Source organism: Anser anser (genome assembly GCF_964211835.1).
Source record: "Anser anser genome assembly, chromosome: 3".
In the NCBI taxonomy this organism is placed as follows: domain Eukaryota; kingdom Metazoa; phylum Chordata; class Aves; order Anseriformes; family Anatidae; genus Anser; species Anser anser.
In genome coordinates, this window is record NC_139722.1 from 105,308,324 (window position 1) to 105,333,529 (window position 25,206).

General features: G+C 39.1%; 2 protein-coding genes across 10 annotated transcripts; one reads left to right on the forward strand and one right to left on the reverse strand.

The window, feature by feature from the left end:
* The first annotated feature begins 12 nt into the window (after positions 1-12).
* TRMT61B (tRNA methyltransferase 61B) lies at positions 13-7,169 on the forward strand. Of its 2 annotated transcripts, none has more exons than XM_083827832.1 (7): positions 13-498; positions 579-681; positions 4,264-4,454; positions 5,488-5,579; positions 5,993-6,231; positions 6,814-6,921; positions 7,066-7,169. In XM_083827832.1, the coding sequence occupies exons 1-7, from the start codon at positions 28-30 to the stop codon at positions 7,107-7,109; spliced, it is 1,248 nt and encodes a 415-aa protein (XP_083683958.1). In that variant the 5' UTR covers positions 13-27; the 3' UTR covers positions 7,110-7,169. The 2 variants fall into 2 exon arrangements, with proteins under 2 accessions (XP_083683958.1, XP_083683959.1); XM_083827833.1 differs by having other exon boundaries at positions 6,841-6,921.
* Positions 7,170-7,296: 127 nt separating this feature from the next.
* Positions 7,297-25,165, reverse strand: SPDYA (speedy/RINGO cell cycle regulator family member A). Of its 8 annotated transcripts, XM_083827838.1 has the most exons (12): positions 25,030-25,165; positions 24,454-24,614; positions 22,871-22,947; positions 21,467-21,601; positions 20,821-20,930; positions 14,950-15,032; positions 13,001-13,248; positions 11,916-11,974; positions 11,545-11,630; positions 10,109-10,280; positions 8,701-8,995; positions 7,297-7,435 (listed from the first exon to the last, which is right to left on the reverse strand). In XM_083827838.1, exons 7-12 carry the CDS (start codon positions 13,227-13,229, stop codon positions 7,347-7,349), a joined length of 930 nt encoding a protein of 309 aa, XP_083683964.1. In that variant the 5' UTR covers positions 13,230-13,248; positions 14,950-15,032; positions 20,821-20,930; positions 21,467-21,601; positions 22,871-22,947; positions 24,454-24,614; positions 25,030-25,165; the 3' UTR covers positions 7,297-7,346. The 8 variants fall into 8 exon arrangements, with proteins under 8 accessions (XP_083683964.1, XP_083683967.1, XP_083683961.1 ...); XM_083827841.1 differs by lacking the exon at positions 22,871-22,947 and having other exon boundaries at positions 8,701-8,959; XM_083827835.1 differs by lacking the exon at positions 22,871-22,947.
* Between the last annotated feature and the right edge of the window lie 41 nt (positions 25,166-25,206).

Sequence of the window (25,206 nt, forward strand, 5' to 3'; positions counted from 1 at the left end):
CTGGGCGGGGCGGGGCGGGGCGAGGCCATGGCGGCCTGGAGGGGGCTGTGGAGGGGGCTCTGCTGCGCGCCCGGCGGGCGGCGGCCGGCGTGGGCGGCCTCGCTGTCGCCGGAGGAGAGGCTGCGGCGGATGCTGCCGCCGGAGCTGGGGGCGGCGGGGCCGCGCGGGGCTCCGCGGCCCCCTGAGGAGGAGCAGCAGCGGGGGGAGGAGGAGGAGGATGGGGCGGCGCGGTCGGTGCCGGTGCCGTTCCGCGCGGGGGAGCTGGCGCTGGCGGAGGCGCCGCGCAGGCAGCGGGCCCCGGTGCGGCTGCTGTGCCGGCTGGCGGCGGGCGGGGCGCTGGCCGCCCCCGGGGGGCTGCTGCCGCACGAGCACATCATCGGGCGGCCGCCCGGAGAGCTGCTGCGCCTGGCGGGCGGCGGGCGGCTGCTCGTGAGGCGGCCCTCGCTGGAGGAGTACGTGCTGCTCATGCCCCGCGGGCCCGCCATCGCCTACCCCAAGGTGCCCGAGGCGGGGTCGGGGGACACGGGGCCGAGGGAGACCCCTTCGCGCCGGTAACGTGCCGCTTCTCCTCCCCGCAGGACGTCAGCGCCATGCTGCTGATGATGGACGTGCACCCCGGGGACACCGTGCTGGAGGCTGGCAGCGGGTCCGGGGCGCTCAGCTTGTTCCTGTCCAGAGCGGGTGAGAGCCGGGGCAGGGGAGGTGGGAGCGGGGCCATGCCCTTAGGGCATGTGGCATGTCTGATGGTCAGGGAGTTGCGGTCAAATCTTAAAAGTTCTGCAGCAGATTCAGTTTTAACTTAAAGAATAACTCCATCTCTGTCAGGCCTGCGGCAGGGACTGCATTTTGACTGTACTTTGAGTGTTGGCATGCAAATGGTCCATACAGGTCCTACAGAAAGCTGAATTTTACCTCTTGGTACTGTTGGCTTTCTAGCTTATTAGGCCCATCTTCCTGTCTCGCACCTTTCTCCATTTTCTTTTCCCCCTCTCATTGGACCATCGGAGTAATGAGATTGCTGGGTACTAGTGAAAATGTTTGTTTTCCTTCCAGCTAGCCTGGTTGGAGCTAGATTTCAGCGCTCTAGCAGATGGGCAGCCTTTGTTTGCACTCATCACCGCTGTTGTGTTTGTACCATCCAATTCCATTAACAGCTGGTTTGCGGCATAACTTGGCAGATATCTATTCTTTTCCTTCGTCTAGGCTCTAGGTTTAGTTTCCCGCTAGTTTAGCGCCCTGAGCCTGCTCCCTGCATGGCCAAAAGAGAGTTGGTGTCTGCAGCGGGGAATTGATAGGCACTGACATCACTGACTGGGGCAGTAGGCAGGCAGAACCTCTTTGCAGTACCCCGTAGATAGTTTAGTCTTGCTGGAGTCTGTTTTGTAGTTGTTTGAGGAGAAACCTCACCCTTAAACTTCATCTCATCTGTAGGCATCCTGGTAGTGAACCACACTTCAGAGTAGTTTGATCGATGGGCTCCTGATAGAGAAACTTCCTTAAGGAAAAAGTCATGAATTTTTCAAACATGAATGTTTCTGAGGTTGCTTAGTATTGAGCAGGTATGTTACTAATGCCAGCTATCCGATTCTGTTCCAGGATGCCAGGTGTTACTGCTGAGGAGAAAATGAGGAATTAGGAGTGGTTACAATAAGTGAATTGTGTAAACTAGAGTGCTGAGATCCATCTCATGAGCTTAAAATCAGCAGGAGCATGTAAGCAGCCAAAGAGGGAATCTGGAGAGCCCCCTGCTGAAATGAACAGAGAAGTTCGTTCTTAGTTCTTTGTTTTAGCTGTAGTAATCTCCACCGGGCATAAGCTGAAAACACTTATTTTAATAAGCTGTTAAAAGCTGACCAAAGCTCACTCAACTGCAGGTCTTCTTGATGTATGTTAGATACAGGTTTTGAGGTCAGCAGGTGTACCTCAGCTCCCTCACCCTCTCTCTGCCACGTACTATTATTCAGTCGCTTTCAGTCACCTTTCTGCAATAACTTTTCTGGGGTCCCTTGATGGGATTTTGAAGATAGTATGGAAAAATCTCAAAGCAACCGTTGCAGTCTTGGGAGCTAGAAACTGGCAAAACAGAAGAGGAAAGCTTCTCTTTCCAGAAATGTATTTAGAGGGAAAGTAAGAGCCTTTATCTTTTCCCTTCTTCCCCTACATGCAGACCCTAAATCTGAAGAAAAAGCTTGAATGCTTGTTGTTTGCTAAGGCAATAGTTAGTTATTGCCAAAGACAGCAAAGGAGTTTTTTGCACTGGGTATTCAGTCCACTACGGCTATTCCATCCAAGCACGTATGGACTTGCAGATTATTCCTCTCCTTTTTCGGTCTTGTCTCCTTCTGATCGCTTACTTGAATTTAGCTGTAACCGTAGAAAGTCAACAAAATCCTTTGCATCACCAGATCATTCACCTTACCCATGTGAAGAAAGCAGTCCTTGTGCATCTGTTCAGTTCTGTTTCGAGGAGAGGGGAAAAAAGGTACAAGATTGTATTGCTATTCTCAAGTATCTTGAACTTAAATCAGCACCAAATACAAACAGCTCTAGTTACAGTTTGATGCAATTTAGGGCTGGCCTGGAAATTAATAGATTTGACTTGCTCTTTCCCAATAGTGGCTAATTTTGCCACCATTTAATACAGTGTTACCCAACAAGAAAAATGGCTGCTACATAGGTAAATGCTGAAATTTAAATACAGTGGATGCATTACCAAGGTCCACAGAAATTTCCAAAATTCTCATTGAGTTATCAAATTTGATTAATATTCTCTCCTTGTGTTATTCATTTAGTGTTTTGTGTTCCATTGTCCTTTATTGTTTTCCAGCAACTACTGACATGCAACAGGACAAAGTTAGGACTATGTTAAGAATGTGACACTTACCATAACAGTAAGATCTTTGAAAAGTAGAAACTGTGATGTATGCAAACCTCACATACTGCAGCTTCACTATAATGGAGGTGTTTTGTTTTATTTTGTTTTTCCAGATAACTGGTTGTCCTTATTTTTCTGGAAGTCAGTTTTAAAATGTAGGAAACTTTAGAATGAGCAGAGTAAGGAGTAAGACTGACTCCAAGGTGAACAGTTTTATTCTTCAAATATTTCCAAATTTTTAATTTTGAGTAATAAGAAGTTCGTGCTGCAATTCTACAGTTGTTTAAGATGATCTAAGAAGACTAAAATCCTCCCTCCTTTCATATTGATTCTGGCCTCAGGGTGAGTTAGATCATGGAGAGATTGGCAGGAAGCCTGTCCCTTATTTTGTTGGGTTTTTTTTTGGATTCACAGTGGGATCAAATAGGTGAGGGAAGGAGTCTGCTGACTCCACCTTAAAATGGCTTAAAAAGTCATGGAACATGACCTGCAGAAAGCTATATTTGCCCATTAAAAAGTATCAAGGAGAAGTGAATGGTATGATTGGTTTGAGAAATTAGAATAATGCAAGTATAGAATGATACAGCAATGTATACATTGCTGGCTTTGCCTGGATAGCCTGCTAACACTTCCTTTACAAATAATATTGTACAGTAAATTTCAAGATAGCAAAACTTAAAACAAGTAATAAAGTAATTTATAATGGTCATAAACAATAACATGAAACTAACACAACCATGTGTAAATCAGGAAGTACATTAGGAAAATTCGTCTATGGGACTGAGATCATCGAGCAGGTCTGGGGGGTTTCTTATCCCTTCCTCAATTCTGATTAAGGGAAAGGTGGAGAAAGAACAGCAAACCTTTGTTTTTAATAAACAAACAAACAAATCAGGATCATAAAATATTTAAAACCATCATTTTCAAATCTTATTAACAACAGAAGCAGTGACTAGCTGTCCTCTTCATAGCATCTGTGAGTAGTGACCTACATTACAGCTCTTTCAGCTGCTACCTCTGGTAACTGTAGTAGATAAATCATGAGTAGATTGGGCCACAGATGCTCGAGTCAACTCTTGCTGCAGGAGTTACTTTGGGAGGACATCTTAGGAATAGTTTGCAATGCTATAAATATGTTTTGTTTCTATCTGTGTATTGACTGATTTCAGTATATAAAATAATTAACCCAGCACTTTATCTGCATATACCTGTTTTAAATATAAGGGAAATAATAAATTGTAATTGATTGTTTCATATGTGGTTATTTCCTAAAGTGAAGTTGAGATTTAACAGCATACTTCTGTCACTTACAACGCTACTTTTTCCTAAATTCTTTATTGTGGATGGGGGAAAATAGTAGTAAATCTAGTATTTTTGTTTGTTTTAAGTTGGGCCCAAAGGACGAGTTGTAAGTTATGAAATCAGAGATGACCATCACAATTTAGCAAAGAAGAATTACAGGCACTGGCGTGCTGCATGGGAAATAGGGCATATGGAAGAGTGGCCAGATAATGTGGATTTCATTCTTAAAGACATCTCAACAGCTGCTGAGGATATGAAATCTGTAACATTTGATGCAGTAAGTGCAATAAAAATCCCCTCATATGACATAAATCAATGCTTATATTTTCTATATAATTTGAAACCTCTAGTGCTCACACTTGCAGTGGGATCCCCAAATCTAACGTGATTGCAAAAGCAATCGGATGATCATCAATGAAAGAAACACCATGATTTTTTCATCAGGTTATGGGTATTTCAAGGTTTCAATTACACTTTCCCATGTAAGAGTGATATACTATAGTCGAGAAATATTAAAATTAATCACTGTTGTCTTGTAAGCAAAGATATACTTATTTTCTTGTATTTTGGAGAAATGCAGAAAATTTTGTATTTGAGTAAGACATTTCAAACGTTAAGGAAAATATACAAGCTTATTAAAATACGAATACTTAAACACTTTGCTATCAGCTCTATGGAATACATAATGTTACTAAGCAAACTAACTACTTCTATTAACTCTTCAAATAAATGACAATTGTGTTAAAGGATTTAAGTGAAGAAACAAAATATCACAAAAATACCATTTTTGAAACCTTTTGACAATCCACAGGAAGGATCGCGTGCATCCTTTCTCACCATTTCAGTTTGAATAGTTTTCTAGCAAAAGATGGATAAATTGACAAAGAAGTTTTCTCAATCTTGAAACAAGGAGCAAGTTAGACATTGAAACTATAGTGTGATCACTGTATTATGCAGATGCATTGAACTTTTTAACATTTGTAAACAGGACATCTAAAGCTGTTTGTAAGTGTAGTCTTACAGAAGTTTTTATTAAGGTGAACAGTGTGGAGTTTAATTAGGAGGAGGTTTAACGTTTCCACAGGACTAATGTGTTGGTGAAACATGACTTGTGTTAATAGAAATTCATTTGGAAGTAGCATGGACTTTGATTTCTAAATGTTGGGACCTGGTGTTTCTCTAAGCTGTTCAGAGGCAGTAATAAAATTAGTTTGCAGTTACAAGCTGCTATAGTATGCATTCATTTTTCATACATAAATGTTGTTTTTCAAACACTGTTGTTACGGAAAAAAAAAATCTTTCTCTTGCAGATAACTCTGGATATGATTAACCCTCAGTCTGCTTTATCTGTTGTATACCCAAGTCTTAAGCAGGGTGGTGTATGCACTGTATATTTAGCAAAGTAAGTATTTACCTTCTGGCACTCAGAAATTTGTTCAGGCATCACCTGAAATTGTTACAAAACCAAGCATCTCCTAAAACATACATCCAATGTAAATGTAGTAATTAAAAAAAAAAAAACTTTCTTTGCATTTTTCATTTATTTCCTTTTTTAGGAGTTGTATAAATTACACTTGGCTATATCTTTTGGTCTGTACTTCAGGAACTATGGTCAGTGGAAGTTTTTAATGACATCCTCAAAATAACTTTGCACTGTTTTCAATTCGGTAGTCAGGTTGCTAGCTCCTTTACCCTAAAATCGAAGGACTTGTATAAACAAAGGTGAAGAATGTGACAAAGGCAATAGAATTGAGGCTAAGTTTACTATATTGATTTGAGTTTTCAAAATATTTATCCTTTGCATTTCTTCAAAAGCATCACGCAGGTTATTGACCTTTTAGACAGAATACGGACCTGCAAGCTCCCATTTTTGTGTGAAAGTATTGCTGAGGTAACTCATAGAAAATGGTTGGTACTTCCTGCTAAAATCAAGAATTGCAAATCAAGCCAAACAGTGGAAACTCAAGAAAATATTGAGGAAGGAACTCACCAAAAAGACTATGATGAAATCCATGTTCAGGATCAAATAGTTCTGAAAGATGTTGAATGCAATGGTAAGAACGTTATTGTTAATGAGCTAGCCTGTTATTAGAATTTTGATAACGTAAAGATACAATGAAGGCAAAGTTGTTTGTTTTAGGAAGATGAGGGCTGTGTTTCTTTTCCTCGAGATCAGCTATAAACAAGCTTTTGGACAACCTAGACATTGTCAGGTTTGAAAAATGATTAATTAATGGTTATTTAAATATCTTATTAAAAATCCAGACTAAATAGAAAATAAATGGCAGTCAGCATGTACAAAATGACTGTCCTTCCACTACTATTTTCAAATAGAATTCAGTCCTCCATACTCAGCCTATTGCTGTTTTAGAGAACCCTGCTGGGCTCAAGGATTCCATAGAAGAAATGTTACCACTGTACTCCGTATACTAATTGTGCTGTTTTAACAAATCTAGAAAATATACATACTTGTAAATTCTGTAGTAGAGCACAGAGGTCTGAATGTACTGATAAATGGCAACAAAGCAATTTAAGAAAAACAGTAAGAAAATGAAAAGATGTCAAGGAATAGTGCATGTGCGTTGCTAACTGTACTCTGTTTTGTTGTTGTTTTTCTTTGAAAACTTGCTGGAAAGAATTACAAAATGATGTACTTCTCACAGAATCATTTTCTGATGATGCTGAAACATACTGCTCAGTACCTTACGTTGCTAGACCATCTAAGTGGCAGGATGCTCATTCAGGTGAGACACTAAGTGTATTCTATATATATATTTTTTGTACTAGGACTTCACATGTTGCTACATCATGAAATCATAACATTTATAATAAACTAAAAATTTTACATTGAAATACTGAAGTAGTAACTTGTTCTGTTTTTCAATTAGCGTTCCTCACCAAGCTGAGAAAGTTTCGACCCCTGCGTTCTTGATGCTGCTGTGATGTTAGCTACTAATTTGAGTGTTGTATCAGAATAAACTGTTACAAAATAGCTGTGTTTTGCAAGTTGTGTAACTTAAGTAATTTCTGCTCTGATTTCTACTGCCTATAAACTCTTAAATCCTGTGTGTGATTTAAGGGGAATGTTTTAACAGAATCATTATGTATGGTACTACCATGCAACACAAATTTTTCTGCAAATCGCAGTATTTGTCTCATTCAGTGTTTTTCATTCTTCATTGCTTGTAAACCAATCCATGGATTTGTCTTGGTTCAAGATGCTACCCCGTCTGCCTTTCCTGGACTGGCTCTGACAGTCTACCAGAAATCAAGAGAAAAAAAAAAAAGTAAGAAAATAGCGCATCAGTATCTTCTCTTTGAAATGTAAGTGAAGCAGCTTCTGAGTTTACTAAGTACCAACCGGTGATTATCAGTTTCTCTAAGAACAATGTTTGCACAACTGTAAGGGAAACTGAAATACACTAAATATGGTCTTTTGATAAAGCTGTACTCACTTCAAGAAAAAGATCAGTTGATGAAGTACTCAAATAGTTAAAATAGACACAAAATAGACATAAATTAACTGCAACTCTATGGTTAATTAACTGTAACCGTAACCAATATTAAATATGTATACCAAGAACACTGCACTTTATCTGCATAATTGAGGCCTTACACAGGAAATTTACATCTCAAGTGTATTCCACTCTTAACTGTAACTTAAATAATAAACTAACCTAACTGCTCTATGTAATAGAGGCTGCTCATACAAAGGCTCAGGAGACTACTTTGAGTAGTTCAATATGCAAAGATTCTATTACATTAAACAATTTTCACAATAAACTGTTGTATTTTCTACACAGTTCCCAACCTTAAAAGGATATCTTCCATCAATTGTCAAAGACAGAGATACACTTAAAAGAAGTGTGAAGTGCTGATTTAATGTATGTACAAACTGATGACTGTAATTGAGGAGCCTGCCCTTTCTAAAAACACCACTTTCAACAAGAGCACTTAAAACTCACCTAACACACACTCCATTCGTGTGACAGACACACCAGTATTTTTACTGTTTCTTCTTGCCAAATGCTTTTCAAATAGGATTATCAGTTTAATTTATAATGTGAAAATAGTAACAAATGCCTAAATAGACTAGAACACAAAATTAGCCAGAGTAGTAGACGAAAACACTTTGAACAGACTTAACATGTAATGCAGTTGGTACTTCCAGGAGACAAGATGTGAATGTATCAGTTAAATGTTTGGCTGAAGCAAGATGTTATTTGTGTCATAGAAAAGGAAAACAAGGAATGTTTTGCAAAAATTAGTTCAGATATGGTAGTAATTCTTAAACACACGGGTCGTTTTCCTGATACCACAGTGTCCAAGGCTGTTAGTATAAAAGTTTTCCCAAAATAAAGAAAGAAAATGGTAACTGCATTTGTAGTAGAGGTTTCTGCTAACACAGAGGTTGGGTCTTGTCACACCAAGAAGAACATAGTAGTCCCTACAGTAGTCTAACCAGCAAATACTGTCTCGGTTACATAAGCTATTTGAAAATTATTTGCAGTATTAAACTATACCTTGGGCATAAGAAACAGGAGAGTCAACCAGCATTTTTTCAACTGGAAAGGTGTCCTTCATATCCTGTGCTGAATGTAATTCAGTCATCTCCAGCGTGCCAGTTGAAGAGGAGGAGGAAGATAATCCTAGTCGCACAAATCTTCCTTTCCTACCACAAAGCGAACAGTCCACAGGCGTATTACTAGGTCCTCGGGGCAGCTGTTCTTCATCTTTGTTGTAGCTCCTCACAGCTCCACTGTGGTGCACAGAACGTTCTCGCTGCCATACATAATGTGTTGGAGCAATAGCCATTACCTATCAGAATAGCCATTATATCAGAAACCATAAAAATAACTGGCAAACATGCAGCTGAAAACAAGGGATCCGATTCACGTATGGCAGAGAATTAAGACTAGAGAGTTGAAGTGGATATCATCTATTATTTATCTGCCTCAGTCTAACTAGAAAGTTCGCTACATTAAGCAACAATACGTGAACTGGTTATGAATCAGATGTTGAAACGTAAGTTTTATAGCCTTGTATATTCGTGTAAATCATCACAAATACCAGTTCATGCTTTGTTGGACTGAAGATGGTGTCTTACTATTAAACTAGGTGGATCTTCTGACTCACCATGTCACTAAACTAACAATTGCTAAAAGTTGGGAGGGTATGCTGGGAAAAGCATTCTACACTTGCCTTGTTCCTTGTATTTTTCCCCATTAACATCTCATCCCATCCATAGAGATGGGATGCTAGAGCAAATAAGATTTTGTTTTCCACCAGATGTAGTAAACAGTACCTGTCAAGGCTCTTCCAGACAGACACATGCCATCTGGAAAGTGAGGAATGTCTTTTTTTCACCCAATGTTTTTTGGAAAAAAAAAATGCAGGTTGTAACAGGGCATTAATAGAGAATGTTAAAAATACATCCTTTCTTTTTTGAAATGCAATGAAAAACCATTACCCTACAAAGTCAATTGAAGTTATACTGTTAATTTTGAAGAGGAAAATTTCACCTGAGGTGCTAGGCTTTGGAAGGTTTTACTTTGTGTACAGTTTAAAATTTGTAAAGTAAAGACACAGACAAAAATATTTCTACAGTGAATGAAGTGAAACAAATAATGGTAAATTTAAGTAAAAATATTTGCATAAAGCAGAAAGATTCTTCTCATTAAAAACTACATTTAACAGCAGCGTAACTTAAGATATTCTAATTTACCTTAAAAGCATAGTTTCAAAGACTGTATTTTGAAAGCAGAAGAAAAAAAAATTGATGGAGGGTAAATGGGCTGTTACATTTTAGCTGCATCTTTTCCTTCTCATGGCTTGCATACACTCTTTAAGGTAAAAATGTTTGTATAGAGCTATAGTGTTATCTGGTATTAACTGTAGTTTCAGCATCTACAATATTAAAACCCTCCCTACCTCTTCACAGCAACGTCTGCTTACAATAGCCCTGTAGTCAATTCTACTCCATAGTTGATCTCTTAGCTTTAAGAAATCAGGAAAGAGCTTTCTCCATTTTTTTCCCAAAGCCCATGGGAAAATGTCATACTTTGATTCTTCATCGTCTTCCTCCACTGTATTTGCCAGATACCTTCAAACACATATATGTTTGTGTCTGTAAGTGTTACTCAATCTTGAATCATTATATCAGTGTGATTTCTAACAGTAAAAAATGTAATATTAAAGTAGTTCTGTATCTTAATGTCATGAGAAAGATTGCTAACAAAACAGTTCTCTCTTAGTGTTACAATATGTTCTTAACCAGAAAGTTCCACATATATTCTTCAGGTAAACATAAGCTATAACAACAAATATTTTACCCTAGAGCCTCCTAAATTAGTAGGTATGTAAGAACTAGCATATCCTGACAGCTTTCACCTGATACTGAATTCCTATAAATCATACCTGAAAAAATTTCTAGTTTTAGTCTCCTTCCCATTTTTCCTCACTTGCTCCTAATCTCAGTCTTCTCTCCAGTCCCACTCTAATGTGACCCTCTGACACTTTCTAATTCTCTGTTATCTTCTGGGCCTCTTTTTTTCTCCCTTCAGTGGAGTCAGACAACTTCCTCTTCCATGCTTTATGGATGCTATCTGGAATACCACATATGATAGAAGGAACAGCCATCTTTCTCCTTGCACTAGTGTGCAATCAGAGCAGCTGCCAAGTGCTATTATAGAAAAAGATGACCTGAGCTCTGTAACACTATAAAAGAAAATAATCGCTGTAGGTATAGCATATATCCTTATATATGTATCCTATAATATAGAATTATATAGGCTTGGAAAAGACAGATTTATGATTGCACCTCCGTTTCAATGTATAGGAATTTTTTAAGTGTTCAAAAAAGTTCTCTGAAATTACCTACCTATATTTTGACAGTTGACTCAAATCACCTTGACAGAAACTTAATTAATAAAGTTACCCCAGAGTTGTGCGTCATGATGAAACATTTCAGTAAAAAGGACTTAAAAGACGGCTAAGATATTAAACGAGGTCTTATAAGAGAAAGCGTGAGCTTTACGTATGTTGCCACATACTATCCTGCATTTACTCCTTTTAATGTTAAAAACGTTCACAGATTAACAGTTCTGTAAGCAGAAGTCCACGCAATGTATTGCAATACCCATGCGAACATCCCCTCATTGCTACTCAGGTTGAACATCAGGGAAACAACGTTGAATTTGCACTAATTATGATGTGTAGGTTATGTTTCTTTGCTTCATATAGAACCCCAAACAACTACAAAGTGGTTATGAAGTCTCACTGTATATCAGAATCATTAGTGATGTAAACAAAGGAATAAACTAATGCAAAGTTTATGCTAATAAACCAGATAATTTAAGAGTACTTACAGAGCAACAAAGAAATTGATTCTGGTATGCTCATTTATTGTGAAGTTAGCCCTCTTGAAATAAACGAAAGTCATTGCCAAAAGATACTGTTTTAAAATGTAAAATATTACATTCATTATTAAGTATTAACATATTATTTCAATATAACATTTCCTAAAGTGCTTAGCATGTTTGTCTCACACAAAACTACTTTGTTCATTCTTATCAATGAGGAAAGCATAAATTGAGTTTCTTGAAGTTTCCATATGAACACATTAGAAAAAAAAATATGGTCTGTATTCTCATTATAGTATCAATATTCTCATTATAGTATCAAGTGATTAACAGTCAATTTTCACTGAATATATGTTCTGTTAACTAAGAACACTTACCTTGTCTGTAATTTTACAACAACAGTCCATCCATAGGAAGTCTTGAATCACATCATCATCTGCAACAAAATTGTCATAGCATTTCAAACAATAATGTTTTTCTTAGAAAGTCAATGTAAACAAATAACAAAATAAACAATTAACAAGTAAATAACAAATAAAAGTTCCTTTTATTAAACCAAACAAAAAGAAAGAAGCTGGACCCACCAGTAGAGAACAGAGAAACTGACAGGGGAAATGGATTAGGTATGAAAAAATAGAAGACAAACTAACAGAAAGGTAAGGTGGAAAAAAACTACTGACAGCATCTCACTCCATGATACCAAGTGAAGATGAAAAAATCACCAGTAGTTTTTCTATTCATGTAACCTTTTCCTGCATAAAAGGTTCCCTTGAGTAATGTACAGTTGTTTCTGATTAACCAGAGACTGTTGAGATCTCTGCACCTTGATTACCTGACAGCTTTTACAAGGCAATACTTGCTTGATTACTTGTGGTCAGTGTATATCTCTGTGAACATGTACTTCAATGTTCAAGGTTTAAATAAAAAAAAAAGAAAACAAATGTAATCTACTATGTCTCAATCACTTCTAAATAAATACAAAACTTTATATGAAAGAGATAGAAATGCAAAAGAGAGGCAGCAATTCCTCAGATTTTCTTCTCATTCGGTTTCTCTCTCTAAATTCTTATTCCTATAATAAATAACATGTTTATAGAACTGGGACACCAGCCTTTTTTAAGCCTTGTGTAAAACAAGGTGTATGTTGCTTTACATGCATTTGTTGAAAGCTAAGAGAAAATAGTAAGGTATGGGAAATTATTGTAGAAGGAGGTACCATACCATCTTGTTTTCGTTTTTCATTTTAAAAGATGCTTTTCATCACTTTAGTAGCCTTTTTTGTATTTTTTAACTTAAGCATTAAGTATTTATACACTAGAATATAACAATAAAATATGTTTAGACAAAGACATTAGCAACTATTTATAAAAAGCCGTCTCAAAATTATCATTGAGTTTAGAAAACATACTTATGGTTTTCTACTGTTCAATCAAAACACTGATATCTATCATTATTAACCTACCAAACAATTTAAAGAAAGCTGTCATTTCCTGACGCTGAATAACTAGGCATGGTCCCATTGGATGTATATATTTATGACTAAGAACCCTTTTTTCACAATTTTCTTGATGGTCTTTAGAAGCAGGCCGCTTCAATCTAACAAGTTTTTTTTGCTGATGTGATCTGGATGCACTCGATTTTACATGCAGAGTGACAGTGGGAGGTGTCTGACACACCAGATTGTGTCTCATTTTGGTAAGTAAAAAGTTCCTGTTAAAAAAGAAGAAGAAGTTAGCTACAAAAAATAGGCAGTTTTAGTAGTATGTCTCTAGAATTGTTTTGTTCAAATGAAGCGTTTTCAGCAGAGCTTTGTCTGTCAGCTGGTATAAAAACTGATTGTATCAGTACGCAGTCAGTTAGGCAGTTTAATTTAGTTCTGATCTGATGAAGCTCTTTTTCAGTGGAAGCAGACTTAATCGTTCATTTTTCATTCAAAATTAGAAAACACATCGCCTTTCCAGAAGAAGTTGCAGTTTGTCAGATCGTCACACATTTATCCAGGTCTACCAAGGAATCTCCATGCCTCCCCTCCTATTTGTGAAGGGGTATTTTTAAAGGAATGTTAATAGAATCAATGTAACATTGCCATAATCAAACCATATAATATGAAAAATAAAATCTTGAAATGCCAAGTTATTTTCATAACCTTTGGTTATAGCCACTGGGTATAAAATTTAAATTAAGTAGGAGATAACATAAAGGCATAACCAAGGAAACAAACCTGAGGTTTCAGTAAAAATCAAGAGGATACCAAACGGAGCATGAAGAAAGCTACGTTTTATACACGAGAAAACAACTTTAATTCTTCAGAAGGTCCCTACGCAGAGTATAGCGAGACAGCCTCCCTAGATCTACAGCTCTTACTTAGTTGTGACACAGAGAGGGGGGAAAAAAAATAACAAATAAATAAATCTCACACTGGGTATGTAATTACCCCGTTTCGGTTCCCAGCAGCTGAGCCCGGAGGAAGCCGGGGTCCCGCCGCAGCCCCACCTCACGCGGGCCGACCCCCTCACAAGGGCCGCCCCCCGCCTCTTCTCCCCTCAGCGCCGTCCCCCTCAGGCCGCGAGGTCGCGCCCTTGGCAGCCAATGGGAGCGCGGGAGGCTGCCGCCTCCGGCCCTACCTCTGCCGCCTGGGGGCGCTGGGCTGCAGCGCTCCGGCGGAGCCCGCCCGGCCGCGCCAGCCAATCAGGCTCGGGCACGGCTGTTGCTAGGCGGGAGGGAGGGTAACTGCCCGCACAGGTGGGGAGGGATAAAACCAGGGAAGGGGGCCCACTGGGTCTGGAGCCTGTTAACAGGGAAGGTCCCATGGGTGGTGTGCTGGTTGGAGGCCGCTCTGGGCACAGCGATCAGGAGATGAGAGAGTTCTCCATCCTTGGGGAAGCAGGGATGGTCAGAATCCCCGCTCAGGATAGAGCAACAAAGCTGGTGAAGGGCCTGGAACACAAGTCCTGTGAGGAGAGGCTGAGGGAACTGGGGGTGTTCGGTCTGGAGAAGAGGAGACAAGGGGAGACCTCATCACTCCCTACAACTACTTGAAAGGAGGTTGCAGCAAGGTGGTTGTCAGCCTCTTTTCTCAGGTGACAAGTGGTAGGATGTGGAAACCACATCTAGTTGCACCAGAGACGGCTTAGATTGGATATCAGGAAGAATTTTTTCAGGGAAAGAGGGGTTAGGCATTGAAACAGACTGCCCAGCCAAGTGCCAGTCACCATCTCTGCATGGCGAGAGATGTGAGGATGTGGCATTTCCGGACATGGTTTAATGGTGGACTTGGTAGGTCAAGTCAATGGTTGGACTTACTGATCTAGAAGGCCTTTTCTAACACAGATGTTTCTATGTGTGTTCAGTCAGATTGAGTCAACCTGCATTAAATTGTCCTTTATTTAAAAACAAACAAAAAATCCCTACCTTTTACACGCACGTGCTCCTGTTTGTGCACAATGCTTTTCGTCTAAGGAACTCCAAGCAGTCAGTTACCAATCATTTGATAACTGTGGAAACCAAAGGAAGGATAAGTTACAGAAAAATCTATTTAACCACACAAACCATTGAAAGTAGGATGAAAGTTTTTTGTCATTTTTTGCAGACTGCAAAACATAAAGCTGCAGTAATTGTAAAGTGTGTGCATTCTTAATCCTTACACCTTCAGATTTGCATTCCTCACAGTATCAGTAAAAAGGAGGTTACAAAGTAGATCTTTACCGGCTTCCCAGGGCTTGTCTGTTTTTTCCTACAGCTCTCTCCTTTCTAAAATAGTTTAGCTTTTTTTGATTGCTTTTTTTTGAGCCCTTGGTTCTGCAACAAAATATCACAAGATCTTTTATTTTCTTTTCACCCTCAAAGATCTGTTACAATCAAGTTCAAATTACTCAAGAGGTATAGTGATCCACTCTCTGTAAACCTTTTTGTACGGTTCCTCACCTGCCAAGACCCAAGGTTCAGTTGCAATACATGCTAGCTGTGTTCAGACTAGCTTGGTTCAGACTGAGGAAACTGAAGTTGTGAGAAAAAGCAGGGAGAAAATTTGCAGTTTTAAGTTTCTCTCCTTGCAAGACTTTAGAGACTAAGGTAGGATTGCTGAGATGGGGATTACTCAAGCATTCAACTTGAAACACCATGGAGAAACATCAACATGGAAGGGCATAAAGCCCAAAAGGAAAAATCAGGGAGTCTGAAACTGACAGCTCAGATCAGAAAATTTATTCCAGGGGAGTCACAGAGGCTCACAAAACCTTCCTGGTTGCTAGCCTGGCTAGCAAAGGTCCTCTGGCTTCTCTTTGGAGGTGATGAGCTTAATGTAGTGATTAAACTCTGCATATCTTTTAGGTATGTTTACTAATAAACAATTGTTTTGTATTCCTGAGTTGTATATCTTACATTCAGGTCTCTACTGGGTATATGGTAAGAAGTTCTTGAACAGAGTGACAAGAAGGAAACAGAACTTTACCAGACTCTAAATCCTGTGCATGATGTAGAGGAGCTAACTGGTTCTCAGCCTTTATTACTAATGTATTAACTATAGTTTTTATACATGTATTATTAACTACAGTTTTTGGAAGTTTGTTGAATAATTCATCCAAGCATATCCGGGAGACTGTTGCTAGTTCTCTGATTTCCGAGTAACTCAGTGAACATCAGGGGGCACTATTTCACTACAAGCAATTTAAACTGAGACAATATAGCACTGTCTTGCCTCCTGCGCTAGACTTATATTTAATTCAGAACCCTTCCCATAGGAAGACGTTAGATCATTTGAGTTACTCTTCATCTTTATATGCTATTACAGTTTGAACTGTTTTATGTATGTATATATGATTAAAACCTGTTGTAATTCTTTCAAAATCTTTTTTTTTTGCAGGAAAAAAAAGATTTTTATAAATACTCTGGAACTGAATTATGAGAGATATATAGTTGTATAACTACCCAGTAGCTTGGTAGAAAAAGGCAAGTAGCAGTTTACTTCTCTTAAATTAAAAAAAAAAAATGTTTTCAGTAAACCAGTTGTGAGACACATGGATTAAGAAAATGGATTAAGAAATATCACTGAAGTAATACTCGTAAGGTAGGAAAACAAATGCCTTTGACATGTGGTATCCTTTCTAGTGGACTTTCTAGTGGATGATCTTAGAGGTCTTTTCCACCCTAAATGATTCTGTGATTGTAATGAGGTTTTTGTTGTTGTTGTTGTACCACTGGAAGAACTTCTGATATATCTTTTCAAAGGAAGTCATCAAAAAACATTGGTTTGTCTAAATATAGATCGTTGTTCAAATATAATGTGTATTTGTCCAATTATAGACTTTTTCTACTTATTGCAGAGCGTAAAATAAGAGGAAACAAATTAATAGTTCTTTTCCCTTTAGAGAGAACTCCTGCCCTTGTCAGGGGGAACCCAGTCTCTCAGTCAAATATGTTCTAGATGAAACACACAGGATGAGAACTCTATTCCTACAGACACAAATAAACTCAAGCATTCATCTAAAAATTAAACGCTGGACATACAATAACTCTGTTAGAATATAGGGTGCAATAAGACAAAACAAGTTTCAGAAAATTTCAAGGGAACAGGTAAACCACCTGAATGCACGTCTATCACCAGTAACCTGCTTCTTTTATTTGGAAAGGGAGAGTAAGAATTTAGTTGAGTTGTGTGAAACAAATCATTACAGTTTTGTGGTGCCTGAGCTAGGGCTACACTTAACAACCTGAATGTGGCTTACCTCTTTGGTACATAAACCAGTAACTAATGACACTAGAAATTATTCTTATAGCTAAATCATTGCTGTCACTAAATGCAACAGTAGGATTAAAACTAAAAATGATCTAGTGCGACTTAAGTATATGTCAGTGATGGATGGATGGACATGGAGATTGACATCTGCTTTGTTTACTTGAAAAGAACTTCTAAGCATACAGCAGGATTTTCTAATATATAAATCCAAAACTACCTCTGGTTACTCTCAGGTGCTGAGAAAGTCAGAAACTATTAAAAAAAAAAAAAAAAAAGGAAATACCACAGTGAACAAGAAATGTACTGGCTATACTAATACAGCAGATGACAGAAGAATGTCAAGGCTGCCAGCAAACACAGTGCATGTCTAAACATGCTGCTTCTGCATACTGCAAATCAGCCAAATGCTCTGCAGCGGCAAATCTACATAAAGTACTGGGGACATAAATTTGAACTTGCTGTTCATTTCTACTGTAAATAGACTGATATATCCTGTATGACTCAAAGCAGAAAGTGGAAGCATTTATGTTTTTGGTGTTTTTTTTTTTTTTAAGGATTGGCAGTTCCGTGCTGATTTTAAGTGAAACCAAATAGTCTTACCTGAAGAGTTCCAATTACTTGCCAAAATAAACAGATGAGACTATGTTAGGTCTTCACCATCATGTTTCAATAAGGCAAATGAGGAGCTGATGTTGTATCTCTCAACATCATTAACTCTGAACTCTTTACTGCATATTTTACATCAAGGGGAAAGGACACAAAGTGTACAGTACCCCTTAAAGAATTTTTTTTTAACTTTCTGATGCCACCCACAACATTTTAACTTTTAAAAGTAACTTGAAGTTGCATCCTGCACATTAGTGAGCATTTAATAAGCATGGATATTCATTACCCCATTGTGCCCATGCAGTTTCTTCATACTGTATTGTGCAAAGAGCACTAATAAAACAGACTCCTGTACCACCATGACCCAGAGCCATTTCTTTCAGCTGCAAATTATCTAAGGAAATAAAAAAGTATAAAAAGTTTGGTGCTTTCAAAATGATGTCCTATTATTTTTTTTCCTGAAGGTAAATTCATCATTTCTTAAATTCATAGCTGTTTGAGTGGATGAAGAATAGGTGGGAGCCTTCAAACTCTAGCTAGCCAGTTTTTGATTCTGCAATTGGACAAAATCTGTAAATTGCATTGTCTTTCTGACCTTGTTTTCCAATTACAAAGTTTAGATTTACTTCTTGGTTTACTGGTTGCATAATTCAGATCACAAACTCTTCCAAACACAGGGTATCTATTTATTCTGGTTTTACACCGTGGAACACAATTGAATCTTTTTCCATGACTATAGCCTCTATAATATGAAACAATATTAGTAATTAAGATGGTGTAATTTCTCTATTGTCAAGAGCCTTATGTTGATGGCAGGGCATTCACAGACTCATCCCATTAAAGGATTAATCAGCAATAACGTAGCTATAATTTCTGAAATAAGGGAAAATAATTTTTATTTGCAAATATTTTGGCTGCTATCCCCCCATGCTGTTAAGAAAGGAACAGCCTCAAGTTCAGTAGCAGGAAGGCAGAACTTTACAGACTAAAACCAGATTAATTAAATTGTAGACTGAAGAGTCTGGATGTTTTTTTTTCACCCCAATCCAACAGTTCAGGCTCCAAACGGTTAAATTAGAACTGCCACAGTTTGTTAAACATTGAATGGCCCTCCCTAGAAGCAATGGGTTCTATAATTACTCCACAGCAGGTCAAAAAGCTTTCTTGTTTCTCCGAGATCAGTAATCGCAAATTGTAAAAGTTTTCTCACCCAGAGGTTGAAGCAATAAAATGACTAGTACAAGGGCTGTAAATTAAAGTGCAAACTGAAACAGATGAACTTTGGTAATAGCTAGCTAACTGGAAAAAAAAATAAAGATAAACTCATGAAATAGGAAAGTAGTTACAACACAAAAGCAATGTATTTCAGTAAGGAAAAAAAAAAAAAACATACTGTCAGCTATGGAACACCTCGCTCCTTTTAACCCTACTCTTTGGTGCCCATTGTGTTATGCTAAATGGTGTTTGTGGGCTTAGCTGCTTCTGCTCAGCTCTTCCGTGTATTTATTCAACTTTGCCTTGGGTTTGACTACAAATACAAGCTGCAATGAGGTAAGACTGGGTGGGGATTTATAGCATGTGAGCTGCTCCATAGAAACTGCCTGTGTGAATGCTGTGGCCCTGTTTTCATGGTTTTTTTAATTTTGGTTTGTTTTGTTTGTTTGTTTTTTGTTTGTTTGTTTTTTTAAGGAATAAATGTCTTCTGCTTACTGCCATGTACAACACTGTCCATAGGCTGTTACCGTGGGTTAGCTGATATATGGTAAATCTACACCCAAGCTTGCCTTGTAGTGACCTGTACACACAGACAAGTCTGACATAAAGAAATTTAATGGCAGACACCTCCAAATACTTAATGTACCTTCCAATACCACCACACTGGACACCTATCTGTCCGTACAACCATCTGTTTTGGTTCTTAGAACAGCACTGAGATGTTGTCACACAATAAAACATGTTAAAATCTATTTAGGACTCTCAAACAGTTTTTAACAAATTTAACTTTTGACAAAGTTCCATCTGTAATGGCTAAAAGGGAAAAAAAAATCTTATATTCCAGAACTGAAACTATTTTAGTTTAAATGGAGCTCCTCTGACTACAGCTTGTGATGTCATGTTTTCTGTTAAGCCCTTTCCAAACTATACGAAAGCAGTGAGTATACTAAGGGATTGGACACAGTATGAGATTACTGTGCTTCACTCTCTGCTACAAAGTAGGCTGGATGAAGACTTACTCATTTTTTTTCCTCTAGTGCTACACATTTTAAGCAGCTTTGAATGCTGACAATAGATGCTGTAAAAATGCTGTAGGTATAAGAGCCATGAAGACATATTTCCTTGGCAGTAAAGAGAGGGATGATGATGAGCCTGTTAGTGACCCCACCCACTGGAGTTAAGACTAAGCCCTAGTAGAAAGGTGAGGATGCCATGATGTATCAGACAGGTTGGTTTCTATAATCCTCAAAGATACAGACAGAACACACACTAACTGCATGAGCATCTCTCTCCAGTGGCTACACCCTGTCTACTTTTACAAACCTCTGAACCAACAGTTGTATGCCTTAGATACTCTTACTTTCAGCCCAAGCTTGATGGTGCAGATTTCTGAAGCTGAGGACAGGTTTATGAGTGTTGCCACTGCCTCTGCACTGATTTTCATCTCCGGTGTGCATGAAAATTTCAGCAAAATAAACAGGTACATTCATAAACTGTGTTACTACTCAAAGAAAAAACGTCATGATTTAGAAACAGGTCAAAAATACACAAAATGTAAGCTATCTTTTTACAGTGTACAGAAGTAGTTAAGACAGTCGTGCAGAAAAGACACGATTGCTCATTTATTTCCTTACTGGGTCTTTATTTGACCAGCTACATGTGGCCAAAACTTTTAAGTTCTGTATTACTCTCAATGTTCTCATTATTCACATAAAGATAATACTTACCTGCTATGTTGTTGTGGTTTAACCCGGTCAGCAGCTAAACACCACACAGCCGTTCGCTCACCCTCCCCCCCCCCCCTCTGGGATGGGGGAGAGAAACGGGAAAGTGAAGCCTGTGAGTTGAGATAAAGACAGTTTATTAAGACAGGAAAATAATAATAATAATATTGATAATAGTACTACTAATAATAATGTGTACGAAACAAGTGATGCGCAATGCAATTGCTCACCACCCGCTGACCGATGCCCAGCCTATCCCCGAGCAGCCGGCCCCCCCACCCCGGCCAGCCACCCCTATATATTGTTTAGCATGACCCCAGATGGTATGGAATACCCCTCTGGCCAGTTTGGGTCAGCTGTCCTGGGTCTGTCCCCTCCCAGCTCCTGCTGCACCCCCAGCCTGCCCGCTGGCAGGACAGAGCGAGATGCCGAAAAGTCCTTGGCCTGGTGTAAACACTGCTCTGCAACAATTAAAACATCAGCATGTTATCAGCGCTCTTCTCATCCTAATCCAAAACATAGCACCCTACCAGCTACTAGGAGGAAAATTAACTCTATCCTAACTGAAACCAGGACATATGTAGTGTTTTTCAGTCCTCCAGGAAATAAAAATGGCAATGTTATTACAATTCTTTGATCAGCAGCATACACTGGTTTGTGAAGGTCTGGAATCTTCAGAAACATATCATGGACAAGATATTATGTATTATTTCTCAGTATTGTCCTCTTTCTATGGTACTTTCAACGGTCCTTCCTACAGTCCATTCTATGTAGAGAGTATAGTCTGCAAAAAAAAAAAAAAGAAAGAAAAAGATTGAACACATTCTAAATGTGCCCTAATAAAAAGTTCCTTAGTTTATATATAACATATAATTGTCTGTAACTTAGACAATGTATATAACAGTCTACCATCAAAAAAAAAAAACAACCAAACAAAAAAACACAAACCTGTTTTCATTTCTGAGCACAAGACTGTTTCTGCTCGTTTCTAACTTCATCAGCCTTAATCAGTTGAAAGTCATCATGAATTTTCAAAAAGCATTAATTTTGTGGGAAAACATTAGTAGCACTGTTTTGCACTTTGGCATAATACTTGGCCTATTTTTAGGGACATCCTCAGAAGAGCACACCCCAAACCAATGATGTTTGGAGCCTCCAGAAAATCTCAGTTAGAGCTGGATTGCCAAATACTCCAATGAAACCGACCATCTTCTCCCTACTCATCTCTCCGATCTGCTGACCACAATACATGTCACAGCCCCACCTTGCATCATTTCCTGATAGTTCAGGAGTGACTCATAGATTCTTGCAACTTTCCCTGAAAGCAGATTTTATCCCTTTTCTGTGCCTGTGGAGTGTCACAAGACCACTCACCCAAGTTCTAGGGAACACCTGCAAATTACGTTGTAAAGACCCAGGCCAGATCCCATTATCACACTAATTCTTACTGGCTTCTGAAAGAGCTGAATTTATCTCCTCGGACCTGATCCACAGTTCGCTGAGTCAACAGAAAGTCTCCCACCGGCACCCACAGTTCTTCAAGTAATACTTAAGTGAACTGAACTAAATTTATTCTCCAAAGAGATCTGGAGCAGATATGAACTGGAGAGCAAAAGTTGAAAAACACAGATCACTCAGGTTTCTCAAATGAGTTTACATATCCCCTAAAGCCTAGTGATCAAAATAATTTTATATATATGTAAGAACCAGAAATGTGTTTGTAGCATTTAAATTATAATTGGTGTGAGCTGTAATTATGCTTTCATAAGTGTAAACCACATCTATCCTACACTGTACTGCCTAATTGGCATTCAGCTATTTGCTAAGAGGAGATATGTCCAACAGTTGATAAAATTCTCCTGTTTGTAACCAGTAAGCAAGATCTTACCTTGAGAGCTGTACACTGGGGAAAGTCAGTTTAGAATAGCCATTGAACAAAATCATGCATTTCCCCAAAAAAAGCCTTTTGTATAACTACAAAATGTTCAAAAAACCGTTCTCCTCTCTAAGCCCCAGACACTGAGTTGTCTCTGTAATTAAGCTATTTCAATACCTGGATTGTTTTATCTCTTTGACCATATGCCTGCTCCACTGGCTTAGATTCTGCAGAGAAGCTTCCCTCAAAATAACCTGGAAAGACGGTAAAATTAATGCAACTGAGAATGGTCCTTCACTCCCATTGCTTTGCTGGGTAATGACATTGTGTAGAGCAACTCTCTCAATTTCCAAAATACTAAGCAACGTCCATATGTATAAACAAGAATTTATTTTGATTTGGAAAGCTGGAGAAATTGAAGATAATGAGACCTGCATTGGTTCCTGCAAATTGGAGCCAAATCAAATGCAACATGGTGCACCTATCTTTCCACTAGTTATGGTTTGGCTTTCTAATGCTGATAGTTCAGGGAACATGTAATGTGTCACACTACAAGGCCAAAACACACTGTGACGGGCTTCTTCAGACCACACAAATATCATAAGTCCATTCAACCTTTAGACACTGAAGGTTATGGCTGTTTTTTGTATACTGACAACAAAGACTTGTCCAGTATTTGGAGGTGGTGGAAGAAGCAGCTTTACTTCCAGTAGTAGCCACTATGAGGTTTCAAGACTGCAGACTAAGGCTTGGATTATTAATACTAGGCACAGAGGTTTACCTATACTAAACAAGAGCCAGGAGAACAAGAAGGATTAGCATGTGCTCACTCTGTCCTGTTTCTATAAAGTTACAATATTAAAACAAAACAAAAGGCAAAAACCTGTCATGAAGTGTACTGTTCCCTGTTTTTAAGGTCTATGTAGTTTAGCTTGGCAATTTGACATGACAGGGTAACTCCTCATCTTGAAAAAAACAATACATTTACACACAAAATGAGCTTTACAATAAGACAGGCATTTCTGAGCCTATTGATCCTGCCCATCTTTCTGCAGAATGCCATCATCTGACAGCAACAATGTGAAAAGTCCATGAGAGACTTTAAAGTCTTCCCAAGTTTTCACTTCGCTAAGATGATGTTGTTAATTTGAGTCATTGAAAACTGTACCAGAAGAGTATTAATAAGCCACTCAAAACTGCAAGAAGAATTAAAAAAAATCTGGAGAAGTCTTATTCAGACTGTACTAGGAGCAGACCTAGAGAACAGTCATTTAACTCAGACCCATCAGACAGAGCTCGTCGATTTCAGCAGGCCATTGTGGACTATAGTAAATACGAAAACAGAGATGCAACACAAACACAGCTCACACAGAGACAAAATGGCACAGACCGCTAACCTGTGCTTATTTTCAGAATATGCAAAGGTTTTAAACAGTTTCATTAACTTAGGTTTGCATGTAAAAGGAGTGGCAACATGTTTGTATTGTACAGCGAATATAAACACTGCTAAGAGGAAGTTTCAACTGTCTTTGGAAATAACGATTTCTCATAAATGCAGAATGTCGTTCTTTTTCTCCTTTACTAAAATAACTTAGTTTTCAGGACACTAATGTATCTTTCAGAAAGATTTTTTTAAACTGAATTAATAAATTCAGAAAAGATTCAGAAAAAGGTGTACCACACCTTCTTTTTGTCTTACATTTTGGCATCACTCTTCCACTTTGGAAAGTAATTCTAAAACCAGCAGCAAGCTTTCCTACCTTTTGTCTTCTGTAACGTTGCCAGGGTTTTTGCACTACCTACAATTTCGTATGTTCCTGGTAAGGACTAACTGCTCAGGGACACGGTACCGAAGGCTTTGTTTTCTCAACGAGGAAAGTGCAGATACTCCTGTGCCAGAGCGATTCACTTCAGAGCAATCCTAAAGGGGAGTAACCAAACATATACTTCACTATAGTGTTTTAGGGGGAAAAATAGCAGAAAGATCCTTGAGGAAGCGTGTTCTGTATAGACAGGTGTCTGGTTTGTTTTTTCCTAAGCTAACTCCGGGATTATCAGGATTTCTGTTAAGCGCTTATAGGAAAGAGTTCAAAAGGCACCGGTGGATCTGAGCAGAATTAATCATTAAACGTCGCTATCTATCACCGTTCCTCAGCCCGACGGAGGTGGTCTGCGGGAGCAGGGGGTGGCAGCGCGACCACCCAGGGGGCACAAAACACCTCGGGGGGGGGGGGAGGAACAAAAGGGCGAGGCAGGGCCGGGGAGCCCCGGGCCGGCGACGGGGCTGGCTTCGCTTCCCGGCCCACCTGCCGTGCGAAGCGCACACACACACACACCTGCCCGGGACTTCTCCCCGGTGACTAACAGTTTCTCCTCGTCGGCGGGGGCGGCTGCCTGCTGCCGACACCCCCTCCTCCCCCCGACGGCCCGGGGCAGCGCGGTTTCGTCCCCTCTCCTGCACGACGGGACGGGCCACACCTCGGGGCGCTCCCCGTGCCCGCCCCCGAGCGGTC